At 37.1% G+C, this 24,559-nt stretch overlaps 1 protein-coding gene across 1 annotated transcript; it reads left to right on the plus strand.

The window, feature by feature from the left end:
- Positions 1 to 4,765: 4,765 nt before the first annotated feature.
- Positions 4,766 to 22,642, plus strand: dhx57 (DEAH (Asp-Glu-Ala-Asp/His) box polypeptide 57). Its single transcript, XM_079436661.1, has 23 exons — positions 4,766 to 4,815; positions 4,968 to 5,444; positions 6,129 to 6,338; positions 9,216 to 10,102; positions 10,205 to 10,398; positions 11,283 to 11,404; positions 11,510 to 11,708; positions 12,367 to 12,491; positions 12,570 to 12,703; positions 13,650 to 13,704; positions 13,794 to 14,005; positions 14,262 to 14,378; positions 14,517 to 14,613; positions 15,840 to 16,013; positions 16,116 to 16,316; positions 17,233 to 17,509; positions 17,586 to 17,681; positions 18,796 to 18,879; positions 18,972 to 19,109; positions 20,931 to 21,005; positions 21,085 to 21,219; positions 21,327 to 21,527; positions 21,602 to 22,642. Exons 2-23 carry the CDS (start codon positions 5,047 to 5,049, stop codon positions 21,743 to 21,745), a joined length of 4,275 nt encoding a protein of 1,424 aa, XP_079292787.1. The 5' UTR covers positions 4,766 to 4,815; positions 4,968 to 5,046; the 3' UTR covers positions 21,746 to 22,642.
- Positions 22,643 to 24,559: the final 1,917 nt, after the last annotated feature.

Here is a 24,559-nt window from a genome sequence, read left to right on the forward strand (position 1 = left end):
GCTATAATTGGGTCCCCAGTGTATCTGCCAACCCAAGAAATGTGAAAAAGATTGGCCCAGAATTTTTTTTTGGTAAGCCTTCTTCTGCAAGCTTGTGAAAAAAATGAGCTGCTCAGATTTCATTCCCCCTGTGATGTAGAAAGGGAATCTTATTATACTATTACATCCCCTTAATCTGCAAGTTTCAACCCACTGCACCGCCATTGTATTTTTGCAAGCGGCAAAGTTCTAACACCTTGGTGAAAGTTCGGGCAAAGCATGCTAACTTTTCTGTCTTTGTCTGCACTGACGAGCACAGAACACTGTTTACCAGCTGTTTACCCTCACAGACATAACCAACTGTTTTTATAACTCGTGTGTTTTAACATAAACTGTTGTGCATTTGACAGTTTGAGCGCAATAATACATGAAAGAGAACTTAGTTTAGCACTCACATGGCGAGAGACAGCCACTTTCTTTGAAAGTGACAGTGACGTGACATGTGGCCAAGTATGGTGACCCATACTTGGAATTTGTGCTCTGCAATTAACCCATCCAAAGTGCACACACACGTCGTGAACACACACCTGGAGCAGCGGGCAACCATTTATGCTGCAGCGCCCAGGGAGCAGTTGGGGGTTCAGTGCCTTGCTCAAGGGCAACTCAGTCGTGGTATTGAGGGTGAAGAGAGCGCTGTACATTCACTCACCCACCAACAATTCCTGCCGGACCTGAGACTCGAACTTGCAACCGCGCATTTCAGCGTGACAGACATGATCATCAAAATCAAACACATGTTTTTTAGCAGAGTATCTGAGGTACGAGCTGCAAAGACACAGCCCTATTCTGGAAAAGGGGGTGGGGAGCAGCAGCTCATTAAAGATACATGCACAAAAATTCATGCAGAAACATGTTGCTAGAATACAAATGACAAATGAAAACAATATGTGTTCTTAAATCACGCTCAAATATGTTTTATATTTGGATGCAATCACAGTCTGAAGATAAAAAAATAATCTGGAAATCCTAAAAACATATGTGACCTTCATGCACTATGCAATTTTCTGCAAAAACTGTCAACTCCAACTGCTCAAAATCTGCAGACTGGCTCTGACTAGCATCAACTCATCCAGACCGTAAATTGGGGCAAAAAAGCTGGGCAAAAGTCATGTAGAATATTCCAAGCTTAAATCACATGCAAAAACAAGTAAATACTCAAACATTATAATTTACAAGTTTATGCTCCAATGCAATTTCTCTCCCTTTTAAGCAAACTTGACCTTCTTTTTGTCAACAAAATGTGTTTAAATTAGCAGGACTTTGACATGAGCAAAAGTGACTTTTGTTACAGTCAACATCTCTCAGCTACGTGAACACATGGTAACAGCCAATCAGGATGGAGGGCCTTGATCCTCTTCTGTGTGCAGTCAGTAGGGTGTTTAACTCTTCATGGTGTAAATGGTAGTGCTACATCTCCTGCTGTGTTTCACAGGTCTTATGGGATTGCCTTATGTCCCCCAGCATCACCTCGTCTCCACTGAGGCCACCCTGTCCCAGACCCACAGTGCTTAGTGTCCCAGAAAACCCAGCAGTCTGTGGGCGACTCTGTCCTCATCCTCAATGAGAGCCAGTGTATCCACTGAGGGTTTTCCAGTTTGAAACAAGCGGGGCATCAGTAATTTAATTGGTACTTATAATAATGGCGTGGAGAGACGAAGCACCGATGGAGCATAGGGCTTTTAATTAATGACAGCCTACAATGATGTCACAATTCAAGTCTCCTATGCTCACAAACGCTGCATTTATTTGGTCAAAAACGCAGTATAAACTAGTAATATTATTGAAAATTAAAAGAACTGTTTTCTATTTGAATATATTTTTAGATGCAATTTATTTCTGTGATGCAAAGCTGAATTTCCAGCATCATTACTCCAGTCTTCAGTGTCACATGATCCTTCAGAAATCATTATAATATGCTCGTTTGCTGCTCAATAATCATTTCTTATCAATGCTAAAAACATAATATTTTTGTGGAAAACGGTGATACTTTTTTCAAGATTCTTTGATAAAATAGTTTAGTTAAAAATTACACTACAAGACATCCCGCTTATTCGCACTCTGTGAGTCATATCCAAAGTTTGACAGAATACATTAGTCATAATTGATGTGTATCCACTAATTGTTTTCACTGAGCAGCACAAAGAAATTACATAAGGCCGCCTACACCCTGTGCCTTCTTTCTCCGGTGCTCAGGCCTGTGTTTCAGGAAGGGGCCAAATATAAGTGACGAAAGCCAAAAGGTTGTGCTCTATCAGTATAAAAACAGAAGAACGCAGAGAGGGAGGATATCCGCAAGGGTTGAAAACAAAACAGATAGCTCGAAATAAGGAGCTGCACATAGAAAAGAAAGACCTACAAAGATAACAAACTACACCATTTGTTTAAATGTATGAGAAAATGGCTCCCTTCCCATTTTGTCTAGTGGTTGTTTGTTACATAAGCAGCTGTCTGGTTTAAAGAACAGACACTCATGGACAGTATCCCCTCTCTCTGTTACCCTATTTGCCTCCTACTCATCACCTCCTTTGCCCTAAACTATCCTTTGTCATCTTCAGCAGAAAGTTCTGGACCCTCGAAAGCTCCCACTGCTTTCTGCATGTCTGCAGATATACCTCATCATCCATCATGTCCTCAATTACTACACTCAAACAGAAAGAAGCTGTGTTTAGCATGAAGGAAATGGAAGAAAAAAAGTCCACTGAAGGCGTTTGGACATTCGTCACACTTTTGTGTTACTTTTCTGACGTATGTAAAATCAGCCAAGACTTCTGTTCCTGAATCAGTACTTCCCCGACCTGTACTTTTGACCTTGACTCTCGACTCACCCTCGCCACCTCCGCAATCCTCACTGTTGATCATCATTCACAATGTATTCCCACACAATGCTGACACAGACTTGCCATCTATTTATTCCTAATCTTATTAAATAGATAGGCTGAAAAGCGTTATTTGCCAAGCATCCTCTGATACCAGCTCCATATGCACTTCTTTTAAAGATAGCTACATATTTTAAGTATTTAAACATTTTTTAATTATAGTTTAAGTTTTGGTAATTTTGTTGCACATTTATTAATTTTTTTCATTTTTTATTATTATTATTTCATTTTTCAATATGTTTTTTTTAATTATTGATTTTTATATCTATTCTAATTATTTTACATCAGGTTAATGAAAATGAGAAATGCTATTAGCTGTTTTTAATATTTTATTTAAGTTAAATTAAGTTACATTTTAAGTAACAAAAGTGTTTTATTTGTAGTTTTAATTTTAATTTTTAACTGAAGTCAGAAACTAACAGCACTGTCTTCCTTCAATTACACCTGGTAACATCTATCTATGTATCCCAAATAGCACAGAAGGGCCACTTACCTTTAAAAACCAACTAAAATGAGAGTTTTGTCCTGTCCCACCACAATCTTAAATCTAGAAAGATCTAAAGTGAATCCATGCACACATGGCCACTATAATCACTCTCCTCTGGTCAGCTAGCTCCCCCATCTGTCCACATGAAGGATTAACTTAGGCCTTGTTCATGTACAAAATTGTTCCCGCCCTTTCCCCTCAGCAGAGAAATGCACTCACAAATCATACAAGAACATAATCTTTAGTGCAGTCAGACTAAAGATTAATTTATTCAGGGTTCACCTCCTCTAGGAGACTAATCTTGCACGAAAAAGACCCTATCAGTTCCACAATCCCCCTATTTGTGCTGTACTCTATGCAAACCTGGGTTGCCATATCTGAAACACTTAAATTTTAGAATGATATATCTTGTTTTTTTTTTTGTTTTTTTTTTAAAGTATAAAATCTAAGCAGAATTCATGTAAGTTACTACAACTCTAGTTTATTTTCAAAACAGGACTTGTGACAGAATTTAGGAAGCTTTAGGAAGTTTGTTCAGTAACTCTGATGGCAGAAAATAGCCATCAAATGATTTGCACGCGTTCAACATCACTTGTGAAGCTGTCGGAATAATTTTGTTATGTATTTAGTACCACTGAGGTGTTACAGTCTTAATAATAGGCCTACTTTTTTAAATGTTCACCGATATATTAAACAGGTTCAGTTTCTTTTGGAATATCCCTAAATAAAGAATAGAAAAACATCACTGGGAAAAAAGAAACTTTAATAGGTCTATTTAAGTTATACTGCTTGTTTGTTTGTTTTTAAGGTTAAGTATAAACTGCATATTTTCACTTTTTAACATGTGTGATACTCAGAAAGAGATCAGAGAACAAAACACCCAGATTACCAGAAATGACTAATGACTTCTTGGACCCAAAAGGTTTCATTTTGAGAACTTAGCTATTCTCTGTGAGAGCTTGTTCTGTCTATCTAATGTAATTGGACCATTAAAGTCTTTGCACATTGACAAATAGTGTAGTCAGATGGAGTGATTTTAGCTGTGTTTGCCAGCATTAGGACATTGAAAACGAGCATTTAAGCAAGGCACTAAATTCCCTGTGCTGTTGTTATGCGGTGTAATTATTTTTATAGATCACTGATCCTATTTATCGATGTTTTATTGTTTAGTATTGATTTATTATGATGTCCTTTTTGAAACATGACTTATCGTGATACAGCTTAAAGCTAATTTCAATATATAATATTTTGTGATTAAAAAAACGCAAACAAAATAAAATTATAAAATGAAAAAACAAAATCGAGCTCAAGCTTTTATTTTGTTCCACGTCAGACTTTTATTTTGAAAGAATGAATCATGTTTCCTGTCGAAACTCTTTTGCTTGCTGCTGAGTTCAAGCTTCTGATACTAAAGTATGTATAATGCGTCCTAACTCGAGTCTGGTTGTCGTGTTTATTTAAATGGTTGATTTATGCTTATAATCCTTACAAATAAAATGCCATCCGTTAAATATACATAAGCAGATATATAAGAAATGATTAACCTTATTTTAGCTTGTTTGCAGATGTTTTCAGGACAAGTGTATTAACACACGTATGCTTCAATTGAAAATAAATAAGTTACACTAAAAGGGAGCTGAACTAATGAGTGGAAGGAGGAGAAGCAACCCCAATCGGGGTGGAGGACGGTTCAGTAAACCCAGAGGTGGTGGAGGTGGAGGAGGAGGAGGAGGAAACAGGAAAGCTGCTAGTGGATGTTGGGGTGATGAAGATGATTTCAACCTTGATTTGGGTCCCAGTCGGTCATTCAAGCCTCCCTCATCTAGAGGTTCAAGAGGTGTCCGTGGGGCTCGTGGAGGAACCGGCAGAGGAAGATCTCAGGCGGTGGCCAGAAAACATGATGATGAGGAGAAGAGATCCAGATTTAGACCAGAGCAAGTGCAGCTGCCCCTGCAGAAGATACACATGACCTCAGAGAACAAACTGCAGGTCAAAGAACTTCTGCGGGAACTTCAGAGCCACGAGTATCAGACACCAAATAGGTGAACTTGAGTTTGCTTCTATAGAGGCAACAGTGGCCTTGGTTCTCCTGTTCATTTTGTCCATAGAGTATTTTTCTCTCTTAAAGGGATAGTTCACCTAAAAATGAAAATTCTGTCATTACTTGCTCACCCTCATGTCGTTCCAAACCTGTAAGACCTTTGTTCATCTTTGGACACAAATTAAGAAATTTGTTATCAAATATGAGAGCTTTTTGATCCTCCATAGGCGATCAAGGTCCAGAAACATAGCAAGGACATTGTTAAAATAATCCATGTGACATCAGCGGTTCAACCGTACAGAACCGCATACATTCTTAATGTATGTGATACTCTCCAAAATGAGACGAATTGTTGAAAAAAAGTTATTTTTGTTTTCTTTTACAAAAAGTATTCTCGTACCTTCGTAAAATTACGGTTGAACCCCTGATATCACTTGGATTATTTTACAGATCTCCTTGCTACGTTTCTGAGCCTTGATCGTGGTAGGATCCTTGCTGTCTATGGGAGGGTCAGAGAGCTCTCAGAATGCATCAAAAATATCTTAATTTGTGTTCCGAAGGTCTTACAGGTTTGGAACGACATGAGGGTGAGTAATTAATGACAGAATTTTCATTTTTGGGTGAACTATTCCTTTAACCCTTGTGTTGCGCACTAACTGTCTAAGAATGTATTTTTGTCATGTAGCGGCTCTGACTATGAAGGTGGTGAGGAGGAGGAGGAGGAAGAAGGGGAGTATGATGAGCTAGACCATCGTGAGGAAGGTCAGTTCTGGAAAACCCATGATGATGGAGTAGAGTGTGCCGACAGTGATGACTGGATAGAGGACTCGGTCGAGGAGAAGCACACAAAGCCAGAGCCAGTGATCTCTCTGTTTGCTCTGGGCACTCTTTGCAGGTACACTTTGGCGAAAACAGACATCATTACTTATATTTCAAGATTTTTGTAGTGATGGTACACTTAAAAAATGTCCTGTTAAATTTACGTAGAAATACAAGAGCTGTGGTTGCCAGAAATTCACCAAAAATACGGTGACGTTGTACGGAGAGGTATTATAGGATGCCATATTGGTGCCTATATATTTTACAACTTTATATTTCATGTTAATAACTCAGCCTATTTGAACTACCAAAATCTACCTTTTACCTTATAATGTACTGGTAATTACCATAATAATACAGGTGATGCACATGTAGAAAAAAGTCAGAGTTTACTGTAAGTGGCCGGTCCATAAAACATGGCCAGTATTCATGTTTAGACTGTGCACAGGGTCATACACAAAAGACAAAAAACACCATCATGGTAACACACGATACTTAAATAATGTGATAAACATTCACTAAATAACAAAATGTAACACACATCTTCTTAATGTAAATTTGTGAAAAAACAGAAGCAAAACTTTTTAATACAATCTAATCGTATATGATGTCACGAAGGGACCTCTTTTTCTGTATTTCACCCTAAATTATATAGCAATTCATTAGTTTTTACTTGCAATAACCATAAATTTGACAGTATTTTACAGTCAAATTACATATCATGCAGTGTTAAGCTATTTAAGTTTTTCTTCTTATACAGTGCCCTCCAGAAGTATTGGAACAGTGAAGACAAAATTGCTCTGTTGGCTGTGGAGTCAAGACATTTACAAATATGATTAAAAGATGAATATGATGCAAAACTACAGAATGTCACATTTAATAAAATAAAACAGCAACACAAAAAGAACAGCACTTTTAGAGTTCATCCCACTCATTGATGTGAGCATAAGTATTGTGACAGTTGAACATAAGGCAGGTATAAAAGATTAAAACCTATTATTTAGTTGCAGATCCCTTGCACACAATCACAGCAGTGAGTCTGTGACCTATAGACATCACCAGACTCTTGGTCTCATCCTTTGAAATGCTTTTCCCAGGCTTTAATGCAGCCGATTCCAATTGTTGCTTGTTTTGGGGAGTTTCTGCCTTTACTCTCCTCTTCAGCTGGAGAAATTCATGTTCAATCAGATTTAAATCTGGAGATTGACTTGGGCAATCTAAGACTTTCCATTTCTTTGCCCTTATAAATTGCTTGACTGAACTGGCAGGGTGTTTTGGGTCATTGTCCTGATGCAATATGAAGAACTTCCCAATGAATCTGGTGGCATTTTCTTGAATATTGGTAGGCAAGATGGTTTTGTACCCTTCCAAATTCATTCTGCTACTGTCATCATCAGTAAAGTTGAGAGGGCCTGTTCCAGAGACAGCCATGCATGCCCATGCCATGACACCACCTCCACCATGCTTTACAGATGAGGCTGTCTGGCTCACCTTTGTGCTTTTTTGCAAACTCTAGTCTTGCCTTTCTATTTTTGGTGCTGGTCAGAGGTTTGCATCTTGCTGTGTAGCATCTGTAATTCTGTGTCAAAGTCTCCTGAGGACAGTAGATTGTCAGAGCATCACCCCAGCTTTCCGGAAGTTGTTGGTGATTTTACAGACACGTCTTTTAGGATTCATTTTCACGGCTTTTATGATTTGTCTGTCATCAACTACTGTTGTTTTCTCAGCCGATCAGGTAGTTGTTGGTTGCTGGTGTCGCTGGTGGTTTCCAAACTCTTGATTTCTCCATGCCCTTTGTATTTGCTAGAGCTCTAACTGACTTCATCTTTTCTTTTAGCATCCAAATTGCTTGCTTTTCTCTCGAAGTCAGCTCCCTCATCTTCATCCTGGTTTGTGTGTCATCATTGAATGCAAGATTCAGAATACAGAAGTAATGGATATAACTGATACGACACATTCCCTGCTTTCAATATCTGAAGAATTAATGCAACAGGACACAGCTGATCACTTAGAAAGACCTGTGAGGCAACTGTTCCAGTACTTATGCTCACATCAGATAGAGGGATGAAACTTTAAAAGTGCTGAACTTCTTAGCTGGTAAAACATCTATGGGTTGAATCAACTAATAATAAAACGTGACATTCTGTAGTTTTGTCTCATATTCATCGTTTAATCATATTTGTAAATGTCTTGACTCCACAGCCAACAGAGCAATTTTGTCTCTACTGTTCCAATACTTTTGGAGGGAACTGTAAATAATAAACGTAACGATTGGTTATTAGGTAATAACTGTAAAAATTAAATAACAGAAAATGTAACCCAAAACATCCTGAGAAAATGAGAATAAAAAATGTATTTATATCAAATCATATGTGATATGTGATGTGTCATGCAGGGACTTCTGGGAATGTCTTTTTACTCTTTTTCATTGTAAATTATATGCTAATTCATAGTTTTTGTGTCTAATAATAACCGTAAATTTGACAGTATTTTACAGGAACATTAAATATTTTTATCTGTTTGATTAATAACTGTATTTGCAAAAAATTAAATGAGAAAATATAACACAAAACGGCATAATGTACAATACAGATAGCAAAAGGGATGAGAGATGATTATATTTATATAAAATACAACCATGTGTGATGTTGTGTAGCAACTTTTGTGAGGGTCCTTGTACTGTTTTTCACTGTTAATTATACAATAATTCATAGGCGTTTTAATAACCATATATTAACCAGTTGACATGTTTTTACTGCAGCATTTTTACTCTTTTCTGTAAAAATTCAAAAACAAAAAAGTTTACAGTGTATTAAAGCATAATGTGCGCAGATAGTTTATGCTTGGATGGTAGATGAGGTGTACTATTAATCAAACTAAAGTAGTACTGAATCTGTTTGATCACTCATTATAGTGTATAAGTAACTCTAAAGTGTTTCCCATTATGTTGTAGGTATGGCTTTGACCGTGAACGCTGTCGACAAGCTTTGGAGGCTGGAGAAGAAATTGGACGTGGTGAAGTTGGAGCGACATTAGAGCTCCTCCTATCCAAGATGATCACAGAACGTTTCGGCTCCAGCGCGTTCAGACCCCAAACATCGGACCTCCTTTCTCGGGAGGACTGTGTAGCTGTGCGACAGGAAGAGGCCCTGGCTTTGACCGCAATCTACGGCGATCGCTTCTGTGAGCGCATCAGCAGTCGTGTTTGGACTATCCAGCTTGATTTGCTGTGGCTGGATGAAAGGCGGAACACAATTTCAGACTCTGCGAATTGTAAAAAGCAGTCAGGATCCAATCAGATTTGTAAGTTTTACCTGAAGGGGGCAGGCTGTACATATGGAAACCGCTGCAGGTTCAAGCACCAAACTCCTAAATCAAGTTCTTCCAGAGAATTTTGTAAGGCAAGTCAACCAGGGTTTAGCAGCACAGAAGCTCCTGTTTATCAGCTGGAGATTCGCTTCCAACCAGGTAGTTTATATCCTTATCAAGCTCCGCTCGTGGCCTTCAGTAGCACTGATGAATCGCTCTCAGGCGCAGGACGCCTCAGTGTCACAGAGTACCTGTTCGGTCAGGCACTCAGTGCTGCGCAGAAAGGAGAGCCGGTGGTCTACACCCTCATTTCCTGTCTGGAGGAGGACGGGCCTGTCAGAGAGCTGCTGTCAGCTGCTCATCACAAATACAGTGCTCCGCCCCCTGTTCTGGCTCCGCCCACCGTCACTCCAGCTAGGAATCGGAGCAGTAGGAACACTGTCGAAAACAACATTACGACCAATACAGCAACTAGAGATCAATTAACCAACACCACCGAGAGCACAAACCACAGAGTGAGAAAGAAGGAAGGTGAAAGATTGGATGACTTAAGACTTCATCATTATTATTATTATTATTAAAACTATATTTGAATTAATATTTCACCCAAAAATGAAACTTCTGTTTAATCAGATGCTTCATACATAAGAGAGGAGATTGATGATGAACCAGAAGATGGTGATGATGATGAAGACGAAGAAGAATGCATCCCAGTGGAAAACGAGAGCTATGTTAACTTGAGGAAGAGGATGGTGAAGATCGAGATCAAAACTGAGCAAACACTGCAAGAGAATAAGAAGCTCTGCAGAGAGTTCAAGAAGAAACAGGTAACATACCTGTTGTGGGCCTGCCTTGCCCCTATTGGCTTGGATGTGTGTGTGTGATTGTGATTTGTATCCTCATGTCATTTCAAACCTGTGTAGAGGTTTTTGTAGGCCAACCGGTAAGTGAGCATCACCCTGCTTCTCAACAAGAAACCAACTGGATTTACATACTGGCTTTTGGATTATTGCAGAAAATAAGCTCTGTGACCAACAAAAGTTTTTATGATTCATACACATTTTGTCCATCATTTTCAGAAATTAACACACCTTTGGAGCCAAAATACAATTGTCAGAAAGTTAGGTTATAAATGGACTACTCCAAGGTCACATGACTTCAACGTCACCACCATTAACCTCTTTCTTAATCCTTATTTAAAAATATACAATTTAGAAAGTTTAAGTTAAATGCTACCTTGTTTCCAGGTTTTAGGACTCATTCCTTTCTTTCACAAAACAAAGTGAGTTTTTGAAGAAAACATCAAAATGACTGAAAAGCTTCTCAAAATATTCTGTATGACCAAAGCACTGTAATCCAAGACTTCTGAAGTCATTTGATAGCTTTATTATACAGACAGAAATGTACATTTTTCTTGTCCTCTGCTGTCGCTTTTAAATCAAATATACCACCTATTAACACATTGCTTCAGGGTTGATGTTAATGATTTCAAACCTCATATTAGTTCCCCCATGTCTTGTGTTCAAACCTCATTATAGAGCACTTTTGAATCAGTTTGGAGCTTGACAGCACCATTTCCATTTATTTTTATTTTATGGAAGAGAACAGTCGGGATATTGCTCAAATTTTCACCTTTTGTGTTACACAGAAGAAAGTGATAGAATATAGAAATAGATTTTTCATAGTTTGATTTGCGTGTTCTCTCTGTCAGTCGTCGAGGCGCTATACATCGATGCAGGAGCAGAGGCAGAAGCTACCTGCATGGCAGAAGAGAGAGGCCGTATTGGAGTGTTTGGATAAGAACCAGGTTCTCGTCATCAGCGGGATGACTGGGTAAGACTGTGACCTGCAGCATTTCTATTCTATTAACTAGTTTTTATATTTGGTTAAATTTGATGATGTTGACATCTCTTCATGTCTGAATTAATGTAACCTCAGGTGCGGGAAAACCACTCAGATTCCTCAGTTTATCCTGGATCATTTTCTCCAGACTGGAGGGCCGAATAGAGTGGCCAACATTATTTGCACTCAGCCACGGCGCATCTCTGCCATCACTGTGGCGACCCGAGTGGCCCAGGAACGAGCAGAAGCCTTGGGTCACTCTACAGGCTATCAGATCCGTCTGGAGACCGTCAGGGTAACACAGTTTATACACACCAACCACATTTACTCTGGGTGCTACTTAAGGCTGAGCAAAATGTCTGATACTTACAATATATTCTCAAAGATTTTCATCATAATTTGATTATCATTTGTTGAATTACTGCTACCGTAATCAACAGAAAATTATTTAACTAAAAGTAACTGTTTTTATTTTCACATTAAATGTTATTAAATAAATAGGCATCAATAACTGTTTAGTTCAAATCATGGTGCCATATATATTGAATAAACTTTTTTTTTTAGAGCCATTTCAAGAAATTCAATATACAAGATATAGTACATTGAATATTGTCAAAGGCTGAAATCTCTAGTCTCTTATTCTCACCAAGGCTGTATTTATACAAAATAACTGCTTACTATTTTAATATATTTTATACTGTAATTTATTCCTGTGATGCAAAGCTGAATTTTCAGCATCATTACTCCTGTCTTCAGTGTCACTTGATTAATTAATTTGTTTTTTTTTTGGAAACAATTTGGAAACGATTCTTTGATGAATGTAAAGTTCAGAAGATATATTTGAAATATGAATCTTGTAACAACATAAACCCCCTTACTCATTTTTAAACAATTGAATGCATCCTTGCTAAAAAAAAAAATGTTAATGTCTGTATATACTTTCTTGTATCCAGTCCTCCAGCACCAGGTTGATGTTCTGCACCACCGGTGTCCTTTTGCGGAGGTTAGAGGGTGACTCTGAGCTCAGTGGTGTCACTCATGTGATCGTGGATGAGGTCCATGAACGGACAGAAGAGAGGTTTGTGGAAAGCACATGTGCACATTACATCTCGGTCACACACATGAGTCTGACAGTCACATGATTCTTGTCTCACAGTGACTTCCTGTTGCTGGTTCTGAAGGATCTGATTGTAAAAAGGATGGATCTGAAAATAATTATGATGAGTGCAACACTGAATGCCGAGCTCTTCTCACAGTACTTCAACAAATGCCCCAGCATCCATATACCAGGTATTATATTCACTATTTTGACAAAAGTATTAGGTCACCCCCTTCTAATGAACATGTTTGACTACTTTAGTAATTTCTATGAGTACAAATCTTTAAGCATATAATGATATTCTAGGGAATTGTGTGTTTCTAATTTTATAGCAACAGTTTGGACAGGACCCTTTTCTATTCTAACATGACAGCGCCTCTGTGTAAAAGACACGGTTCAAAAAGACATGACTGATTCAGTCAGTGTGGAAGAACTTGACTGGTCTGCTTAAAGCAAAGTCCTAATCTCAGCTGAACACCCCTGGTGTGACTTTATATGAGCCGAAAACTCATCACCAAACACCAATGACTTGTATATGGGTACTGTCATTTTAGACCCTTTAAAAACTGTTGCAACAGAGATGGAAATACAGTTTTTAAATAAGTGAATTATGCTCCCATCTTTGTTGCCACAGTTTTGGAAGTGCCTTCTTCTGTTCTAAAGAAGGGGGTCCCAATACTTTTGTCCCTATAGTGTATGTACAAATCATTGGTGTTTGGTGATGAGTTTTTGTTTCAAGGTCTGCATATAAAGTCACACCAGAGGTGTTCAGCTGGGATCAGGCTTTCTGCAGACCAGTCAAGTTCTTCCACACTGACTGAATCAATCATTTCTTTTTGAACCTTGCCTTATACATAGAGGCACTGTCATGTTAGAATAGAAAAGGGTCCTGTCCAAACTGTTGCAATAAAATTAGAAACACACATTTCCCTCGAATATCATTATATGCTTAAACATTAAGATTTGTACTCATGGAAATTACTAAAGTAGTCAAACCTGTTAATTAGAAGGGGGTGACCCAATACTTTTGGCAATATAGTGCATCACCCTCAGTGCACCTTTAAAGATGTAAACTTTATAATTTAATCCATCACACATTTCTCTTTCACACTTCGAAATGGACTTTGCTATCTGAAGGACGTACATTCCCAGTGGAGCAGTTCTTCCTTGAAGACGCCATCGCTAAGACCAAGTATTCACATAAAATACATATAGCTTCATCTATGATTGTTATATATTCGTCACACAAAAATAAATTTGGTTTGTTCTTTTGTTGTGAAGGTATGTAATTGAAGATGGTAGTCCATATCGGCGCTCCACAAAGCAAAATCGTCCCTCCGGTCAGGGTGGCATAGCTGGGAAGGGACGGGCTCCTATTGAGGATTTTGATGATGGTAGCTGGTCCTTTACGTCTCTCATGAAAAAGGATTCGGTCAAAGACTCCATCCCTGATCAGCAGCTCAGTCAACAGGATCTTACCGTCCGATATTCCAGTAAAAACTAGAATTCTGTCATTTTAGCATGTTTTATTGATTTATTACCAGATTTTTCTTAATTTCCTATGCTTATTTTTGGGGGGGGATTTTTTGTGGGCCTGCTTATTATTATTTTTCAGTTTTTTTGCAAGCCTGTCTATGCTCATTTATGTCTTTAGTGATTGTGCAAAGTTCAAACTGCTTATTGAATAATCTCTGTGTAATATGACAAAATACCCTGAACTGTGTATGTCTTTGTGCATCTTTTGTTAAGATTACTCAAAGTCTGTAGTGAAAACGTTGGCTGCTATGGATCTTGATAAAATCAACATGGACCTGTTGGAGAGTCTGTTGGAGTGGATTGTTGATGGAGAGCACAGTTACCCACCAGGTAAAGAGCTCCATAAACCCCTGCACTAGACGTCTGTTCAAATAATTACAGCCTCCTTAGAAAGGTTAAAAAAAAAAACTGACTCTCTTTTTTGTTTTTGTTTTTTGTTTGCTTTTTCTTTTTTTGGTGAATGCACAGGTGCTGTTTTGGTCTTCTTACCAGGACTTGCTGAAATAAAGCAATTATATGAGCAGCTGCAGTCTAACAGGATGTTCAATAATAGAAGAAAAAACAGGTACATTGTTGTAATCGTGCCAGTTTTTCAGTCAGTGCTGTTCATGTAAATTGACAGTTTCTTAAAGCAGTCATTTTTTTTCACCTAAAAATCAAAAGAAATTAATCTTGCACCATCTCATTAGCGTGACGTGTATATATACACTGAACAAAATTATAAACACAACACTTGTTTTTGCCCCCATTTTTCATGAGCTGAACTCAAAGATCTAAGACTTTTTCTATATACACAAAAGGCCTATTTCTCTCAAATATTGTTCACAAATCTGTCTAAATCTGTGTTAGTGAGCACTTCTCCTTTGCCGAGATAATTCATCCACCTCACAGGTGTGGCATATCAAGATGCTGATCAGACAGCATGATTATTGCACAGGTGTGCCTTACGCTGGCCACAATAAAAGGCCACTCTAAAATGTGCAGATTTGTAACATTTTATATTCTTTGGAAATTCTTAATTATTGCCCTGATGGTGGAAATGGGAATTTTGACTGCTCTAGCTCTTTTCTTAAAGCCACTTCACTAATTTGTGAAGCTCAATTATCTTTTGTTGCACATCAGAAATATGTTCTTTGGTTTTTCTCATTGTGATGGATGATTAAGGGAATTTGGACTTTGTTTTCCCTCCTGTTTATATTTCTGTGAAACAGGAAGCCAAGGCTGGATAATTCCATGTTCATAATCACCCTGGAGTGCTCAATTTAAATATGAATGGGAATATACTTCAGAAATATTTTACTCATAAGAATTTCTAGGGGTACCAATAATTGTCCAACGTGTATTTGAGAAAACATTTATTTCATAATGAGATTTTCCCTCATTTTCAGTTGTTTTAGTTCAATGAAAGGTTAGATTTTTTAGATGTTTTTTTTTAAATAAAAGATCAAAAGGATTAATAATGCAGGTTTATTTTCATAGCTGCCTTTGATCACATTTACCAAGGGTGCCAATAATTCTGACCACGACTGTATATAATTTTTTTTTTTTGGAAAGTAATTAATCCTTTTATTCAGCAAAAATGCATTAAATTGATCAAATAAATGCCACCTGGGTGAACATAATAGACATAATAGACTGACCCCAAACTTTTATGTTTGTTAATATATATAAATAATTATTAATGAAACAATTGTTATGGGCTGAAATGTAACCTGGACATGTTTTGGTTTGTCGGATTCACCTGTAAAAAGTGGATGATATATATTTATGATTGTGTAAACTTTTTTTTAGGTGTGTAGTGTATCCTCTACACTCGTCCCTGTCCAATGAGGAGCAGCAGGCGGTCTTTACCCGCCCACCTGAGGGTGTGACCAAAATCATCATCTCCACCAACATCGCTGAAACTTCTGTCACCATTGATGATGTGGTGTATGTCATAGACTCTGGCCGGATGAAGGAAAAGAGGTTTGAGACCCTGTCCAAACATAGATTATTTATTTTTCTTGGTTAACATTGAATATTCTTTGTGGTTTTGGATGCATTATCATATGCTTGTGCATGTATTAGGTACGATGCTAGTCGCAGTATGGAGAGTCTAGAGGATGTGTGGGTCTCTCGTGCCAACGCTCTTCAGAGAAAAGGCCGTGCCGGTCGTGTGGCATCAGGCGTCTGCTTCCATCTGTTTACGGGCCATCGCTTCACATACCACCTGAGCCAACAGCAGCTGCCTGAGATTCAGAGAGTTCCCCTGGAGCAGCTGTGTCTAAGGTAACCACCTTAAAACAACCTTGAAAGAAAAAAAAAACTTTAAATAATAAAGGAGTAGTTCACCCCAAAATTAAATGCACCTTCAGGCCATGTAGGATGTCAATGGGTTTGTTTCTTCATCAGAACAGATTTGTAGAAATTTTGCATTACATCACTTGCTCACCAATGGATCATCTGCAGTGAATGGGTGCCGTCAGAATAAGAGTCCAAACAGCTGATATAAACATCACAATAATCCATTAGTAATCCACACCACTCCAGTCCATCGGTTCATGTCTTGTGATGTGAAAAACTGTGTTCGTAAGAAACAAATCCATCATTAAGGCTATTTAACTTGAAACCATCACCAAAATCCGTAATCCATAATAACACTACCTCTAGTCCATCAACTGTTATCCTCTTATATCCAAATCCACCAAAATATTAGTTTAGAACAGTTTTGGACTGTTTTTGCTTGTAAAACAGCTTGCTTAATCTGTGTATATTTCACTCCTGATATAAACGAGACAATGTTTTCAGTGGAGAAAGCAATATTATGGATAATGGGCTTGTATTTTAGCTGAAGCAAAGTTTGAATGTTAAAAACATCTTGATGGATTTGTTTCTTACAAACATGCTGCTATTTACTTCACAAGACATTAACTGATGAACTGGTGTTGTGTGGATTACTTGTGGATTATTGTGATGTTTTTATCATATGTTTGGACTCTCATTCTGACGGCACCCATTCACTTTACTGGTGAGCAAGTGATGTAATGCTAAGTTTCTCCAAATCTGTTCCCATGAAGAAACAAACTCATCTACATCTTGAAAGGCCTTTCAGAACATTTTCATTTTTGGGTAAACTATTCCTTCAACACAAGCAAACTGCATGTGATTTGTTAAATTTGAACCCATTTCTGTTCTTCTCTCCCAGGGTTAAGGTGTTGGAGGTGTTTGCGGAGCGTCCTCTGGAGTCAGTTTTCTCTCAGCTTATTGAGCCGCCCGCTGAGGGCAGTCTGGAGGCCGCTAAACAGCGCCTGTGTGCACTGGGCGCCCTGACGGACAAGGAGTCTCTGACTCCACTGGGCTGGCATTTGGCCTGTCTGCCTGTGGACGTCCGCATTGGTAAACTCATGCTGCTGGGAGCCATCTTCCGCTGCCTGGACCCTGCCCTCACCATCGCCGCCAGCCTGGCCTTCAAGAGTCCATTCGTAAGTCACCAGACACATGTGGAAGATATTACTCCAGTGCAGTGCTATGTTACCTGAGATCCTGCCATATTCGCAGGTGTCTCCCTGGGATAAACGAGAGGAAGCTAACGAGAAGAAGTTGGGGTTCTCTCTGGCAAACAGCGACCATCTTGCTTTGCTGCAGGCGTACAAGGTCAGTACAGGCTCTGATCAAATTAATAACTAGAGGTACACAATTCATAATGGTATACACATCCTTCACCACTCGCTTGCTTTTTTTTTTGCTTAAAATTTGTTAATGATTTTATTACGCTTTTATAGCTTCTAATAAAAGTATATTTTACAGTATTTGACCTTGGTAAATTAAATCCATCCACAAACTTCTGCAACTCAGTCTGTTCATACCTGCATATCAGTATCATTATTTAGATTTTTTTTTTTTATTCTTGTCATTGTATTTATTAGGCTGACATTTTTTCCTATTTCTAAACAATAAATAAAAAAACTTTTAAAATCAAAAATTAATGATGGTTTCCACAAAAATATTAAGCAGCACAACTTTTTTCAGTATTGGTAATAATAAATATATCTTAAGCAGCAAATCAGTATTTTAGAATGATTTCAAAAGGATCATTTGACATTTTTTACGTTGTAATAATTTCACAATCTTACTGTTTTTACAGTATTTTGATCAAATAAGCCTAGTGGTGATCCTAAGAATATTCTTTCAAAAACATTAAAACATCTTTACCGACCACAAACTTCTAAACTATAGATTTATAATATTTAATATAGCTCTTCCAGTATGCGTTAAAAAAAATATATATATATTTTGTTTTAATATTGATAGATACATAATGCAATTTCATAATAGTAAATGAGATAAATTGCTCAATTTAAATGAGCAGTTATTTTACATAATATTTACTCAGTATGTAAATATACTGAAAAAAATATTTCAGTGAATTTTATTTTCCATTGACAAGGCTATCATTATATATATATATATATATATATATATATATATATATATTTTAATGCAAACATCACTTTTAGACACTTTTATCAGCCGATTCTGGTAATTCCATGGTCAGTCATGAAAATGACAGTCTCCTCAATATATTGATCTGCTTCTGATCATATCAGTCAATTTCTTTATTATTCATTTCTGATAATTACCCATTAAGATCTGAGCCTTGCTCATTATTCGGTGCTTGTTCATTTATAGTTTGCCAGTTCATGTGCATGAAATATGCTGTTTGTTATAATCATGAAGACTTGTGTTGATATCTGATGTGTTTGCTCAGGGTTGGTGTAACGCAGCACAGAGCGGCTTTAAGGCTGGTTACCAGTACTGCAGAGAGAACTTCCTCTCAATCCGGGGATTACAGGTGAGACTGGACTCTGATTGGCTGAGTGTAGATGTCAGTCATATTGGCACACCATTTCTGGTTTAACTGTTCTGTGTTGTGTGTTCTCTCAGGAGATAGCATGTCTGAAAAGGCAGTTTGCAGAGCTTCTGTCTGACATTGGCTTTGTGAAGGATGGACTGAAGGCCAGGGTCATTGAAAAAATCAGCTCAAAAGGAAGTGATGGGGTGTTGGAGGCCACAGGCTATGAGGTAACAGTGATTCCTGAGTATTGGCACAAAAACTACAGAACTAAAAGAAATTCAAAAAGATCATAGAAATTTGAAAAGATCCTCTTGATATTGCCTGATTTAAAGGGATAGTTTTTCAAATTCTGTCATTTACTCACCCTCATGTCGTTCCAAACCTGTATGAGTTTCTGCCAAATGCAAAAAAAAAACAAAAAAAAAGATATTTTGAAGAATGTTGGTAACCAAACAGCTGATGGTAGCCATTGATTTCTATAGTATGGAAAAAATAAATTATTAGTGATGACCGAAATGTCATTTTTGAGTGTTTTCATACATTTCTGATAGCTTTGAAACCTTCTGAAAGATTTTTAGTTGTAAAATTGAAATTAAGATATAAAAATAATTTAAATATTTCAAAATATTTATACATTTTTTGTTTTTCTCAAATTAAATAATTTATTTATTAACAGTCTAAGACTGCTTGTTTTAGATGTAGTTTAGATGTAATGCAATATAATTGTTAAAATAAAGATGGGGCATTTGATCACATATTCTAGTGATCATTCTTTGATTAATATATGCTGTTTTCAAAACTATTTGTAAGATGTTTTATCCCTTTTCTGGACAGTGTGTTTTTTGACACTAGTAATATATGAAATTGTTCTGTGGTAGGTTTAAGTATGTGTTGTTGTAGACTCTTGGGTAAAATCAATACAAGATATACAGTCATGGCCAAAAATATCGACACCCTTGGTAAATATGATCAAAGAAGGCTGTGAAAATTAATCTGCATTGTTAATCCTTTTGATCTTTTATTTTAAAAAATTCACAAAAATCTAACCTTTCATTGGATAATAAGAATTTAAAATGGGGGGAAATCTCATTATGAAAAATGTTTTTCTCAAATACACGTTGGACACAATTATTGGCACCCTTAGAAATTCTTATGAGTAAAAATGGGACTGGTTTCTATGGTCAGATGAAACTAAAAAATTAGCTTTTTAGCAGCAAACACTCAAGATGGGTTTGGTGAACACAGGGATAAAACGTATCCCATGTGTACAATGAAATATACTGCTGTATTTTTGATGTGGTGAGCCTATATTTCTGCTGGAGGTCCTGGACATCTTGTTCAGACACATGGCATCATGGATTCTATCTAATACCAGCAGATAAAAAAATCAACAAGTGATTGATTCTGTTAGAAATCTTATAATGGGCCATGTTTGGATCTTCCAACCGTACAATGATCCAAACACAAACCTCAAAAACAACACAAAAATGGGTCACTGAGCACAAAACCAAGCTTCTGCTGGCCATTCCAGTCCTCTGACCTGAACCCTGTAGAAAATGAGTGGGGTGAACTGAAGAAGCACCAACATGGAGCTGTGAATCTAAAGGATCTGGAGTGATTCTGGATGAAGGAATGGTCTCTGATCTCTTGTCAGGTGTTCTCTAAACTCATCAGGCATTATAGGAGAAGATTTAGAGCTGTTAAACTGACAAATGGAGGTTTCAATAAAAAGTGTTGAATAAAAGGGGGCCGTTAATTGTGGCCAATGTGTATTAGAGAAAAACATTTATTGCATAATGATATTTCCTCCCATTTTAAATTCTTATTCTCCAGTGAAAGGTTAGATTTTTGTGATTTTTAAAAAAAATAAAAGATCAAAAGGATTAATGCATATTAATTTTCACAGCCGCCTTTGATCATATTTACCAAGGGTGCCGATATTTTTGGCCATGACTGTATATAAACACTTTAGGTAAAAACAATGATGAAAATCATTAGAATCAACTCGCAGCATGTGACCTGTTCTTTTGTCTTTCTGTCCCTCACAGGCCAACCTGAACTCTGACAACACAAATCTGATGTCAGCCATGTTGTGTGCGGCTCTCTACCCTAATGTAGTCCAGGTCAGGGCACAGATTTGTCTGAACTGGTGTGTGAGATGTTTAATGTGAATGTGTGTAAATCATGCCATGTTTTATTTAGGTGAGATCTCCTCAGGGAAAGTATAAGCTCACTAGTAAAGGAGCCGTGAAGATGCAGCCTAAAGCAGAGGAGCTGCGCTTCATGACCAAAAGTGACGGAGCCGTCCACATACACCCCTCATCTGTCAACTTCTCTGTAACTATCTCACCTAAACTAAATTTGCTCTGGCTTGGCATCTAAAAAATGACGTATTTATTACTGAAAAAGAGTATATATATATATATATAAAACGTTTACTCTAGGTGCGGCACTATGACAGCCCATACCTGGTGTACCATGAGAAGGTGAAGACCAGTCGAGTGTTTATCCGTGACTGTAGCATGGTGTGCGTGTATCCCATGGTGCTGTTCGGTGGTGGGCAAGTGAGCGTGGAGCTGCAGCGTGGAGAGTTCATCATCTCTCTGGATGACGGCTGGATCAAATTTGCTGCTGCGTCTCATGAGGTAAAATAGACTTGCACTACTAGAATATTATATCATGCTATGGCAGTGTTTGATTTCAGACTGTGTTTGTGTAGGTGGCTGAGCTGGTGAAAGAGCTGCGGTGGGAGCTGGATCAGCTCTTAGAGGAGAAGATCAGAAATCCCAGCATGGATCTGATCAGCTGTCCTCGAGGATCTCGAATCATACACACCATAGTGTCGCTCATCTCCACACAGTAGCATCCAATACACAACGATCTTCTCACACCACTCTCATACTATTCACAATTAAACAACAGCTGGATGTTCACCTGAAAACAGCCTTATAACGTGTCAGTGGATGATTTTGTTGAACTTTGTCGAGGCACTTGAAACATTTTCTTTTGCAGAGTAAATGCAGAAAATATATTGGCATTGTGTGATTTCACATAAACATTTCCTAAATCCCAGAGTCCATATTGGACTGCTTTAATGCAATGTTATAGAAACAAGACCGCATGTGCATGAATCTTGAATGTATGACATGAGGTATTTGTGAGTGTGAATAGTGTCAAATTATAAAAGACACTGTTATTGTGTTTAGAATTAACAACTTCTATTATAATGTGGGACTATTATGAAAAGACATATTTTTGCCAAAAGATGCATTATCAAGTGTATTTAAAAATAAATAAACTGGGTTAAAAATAATGGATTTAATTTTTTCCCAATTATGTTTTGGGCACATGAGTTACAAAATAATTGTGATTCTATTGTGTTTATATAATTTGTGCAAATTTTAAAATGTTACAGCTGTCTCATTAAATGACTGCATTTTTTGGATAACGCCATTATGGTATTCACCTCAAAAAAACAAAACAATTCTAAACAAATTACAGTCTTTGTTTCTATTAGATGACATTCAAATTTATATTTACAAGCAACCCGTAATGTTAATTTTAACTTTTAGTAATCGTGTTAGTGTAGGATCTATGGTAGGGGGAACAAATATCCCCTACTAAACATGAGCAAATTATAGAAATACAACATCATGGGCTTAGAAGCAGTCCATTGTATTGGTCATGTAACATTATGCTAGAAAAGATGTGCAGTTGTAAAAGTAAACTTTGCATGCTGATGTAATTTCAGAGCACTGAGAATGTGAAGCGTGTTGTGTTTGTGTACGTCTCTCCTGGCCTCAGCAGAGCATCAGGAAAATGAAGCTGAGAAGAGACAAAGATCTCTCATTAATTCAGAAACATTAGCTTTTTTATAAAGCAAAAACATCATACATACACACACACACACACACACAGTAGCTCACAAAAGTGAGTACACCCCTCACATTTCAGCAACAATAGATTATGTATTTTAACAGTTTTGTTAATCATAAATCATATGATTTCTTGCTTTTGATACTTTATTAGAACTAATTATTATTGCATCATTGCTATTATATATGTATTTTAAGTCATTTTAAAAGCTATTGTTCACATTTTTATTACCACAAAAAAATGTATTATAATTATAGGGCCCTATGAAATCAGTTTTATTTCCAAATTCAGTTTTGTCCATTTTCATTTTTCTATACTCCGTTTTAATGGTTAAATAAAATTTGTATTAATCAAAAAGCCGGTCTAGTTTGAGTTTGAGTTTTACAGTTTTATCTGCAACAAATTCTGTTTTCCATTATTTTCTGAATTCTATTGTAATGGTTCCATTACATTTTTAATAATCAAAAGTATCTCCAATTAATTGATTTTATATATACAGTATATATATTTTTTTTTTTTTTTCAGAAATACTGCACATTTAATTTTTTTCACCTAAATAAATTCTGGTAAATAATATTTCTGGTAAATACTCGTTTCAAAAGTGTTTTTTGATTTTATGCCAAAAATCATTAGGATGTTAAGTAAAGATCATGTTCCATGAAGATATTTAGTAAATTTCCTACTGTAAATATATCAAAACTTAATTTTTGATTAGTAATATGCATTGCTAAGAACTGAATTTGGACAACTTTAAAGGTGATTTTCTCAATATTTTGATTTTTTTTTCACCCTCAGATTCCAGATTTTCAAATAGTCATATCTCGACCAAATATTGTCCTAACAAACCATACATCAATGGAAAGATTATTTATTTAGCTTTCAGATGATGTATAAATCTCAATTTCGAAAAATTGACACTTAAGACTGGTTTTGTGGTCCAGGGTCACATATAGATAAACAAGTACACACATATTGTCTGTATATGATATATAATATACTGCATACAGTTCAAAAGTTTGGGGTTTGAAAGATTTTTTCATTGATGTCTCTTTTGCTCACCAAGGCTCTATTTATTTGATTGAAAATACAGTAAAATTCTGAAATATCGCGATTTAAAATACCTGTCTTCTATTTGAATATATTTTTAAATGTATTTTTTTCCTGTGATGTGATGCTAAGAATTTTCAGCATCATAACTCCAGTCTTCAGTGTCACATGATCCTTCAGAAATCATTATAATATGCTGATTTGCTGCTCAAGCATTTCTTATTATCAATGTAGTAAACAGTTGTGCTGCAATTCACACAGACTTTAACCATGCAGTGTAAGACGAGGTTTATAAACTGTGTGCTTGTGGCCGTACCTGTCCAGCCAGGTTGAAGTATGAATGGTTGGTGAGGTTGACGGGTGTAGTGTGGTCAGTCTGTGCGTGGTACAGCACACTCAGTGTTTCTCAAACTCAAAGCTTGTTTTGGAGAAAAAGGATAGATGGATTTCATTTCAAATGTACCTAGTCAAAGCCTTTCAGTCCTCCATGCAGAGCATTGGGTCCATTGTTTATAGCCAGTTTATATTCTCTCTCATCTACCACAAACCGGCCCTTGGCAATGCGGTTTGCAACCCGGCCTACCACAGCTCCAAAGTAGCAAGGGTTTGAGAGATAACCTAGAGTGAAACAAAGGGAATTAAGCATGTTTTTCATTCAATATCTCTATAGAGATCATCTGCCCATATAACCATGCCTGCTTGGCTGATAACGGCAACGGTTCTCAACCTTTGACCACAACAATATTCAAAGGCC

This window comes from Barbus barbus, assembly GCF_936440315.1.
Source record: "Barbus barbus genome assembly, chromosome: 16".
In the NCBI taxonomy this organism is placed as follows: domain Eukaryota; kingdom Metazoa; phylum Chordata; class Actinopteri; order Cypriniformes; family Cyprinidae; genus Barbus; species Barbus barbus.

Coding starts and splice junctions, on each gene's coding strand:
- dhx57 (XM_079436661.1), top strand. CDS start 5,047: ATGAGTGGAAGGAGGAGAAGCAACCCCAATCGGGGTGGAGGACGGTTC. Junction 5,445..6,128: donor GAGTATCAGACACCAAATAG/GTGAACTTGAGT, acceptor TTTGTCATGTAG/CGGCTCTGACTATGAAGGTG. Junction 6,339..9,215: donor GCTCTGGGCACTCTTTGCAG/GTACACTTTGGC, acceptor ATTATGTTGTAG/GTATGGCTTTGACCGTGAAC.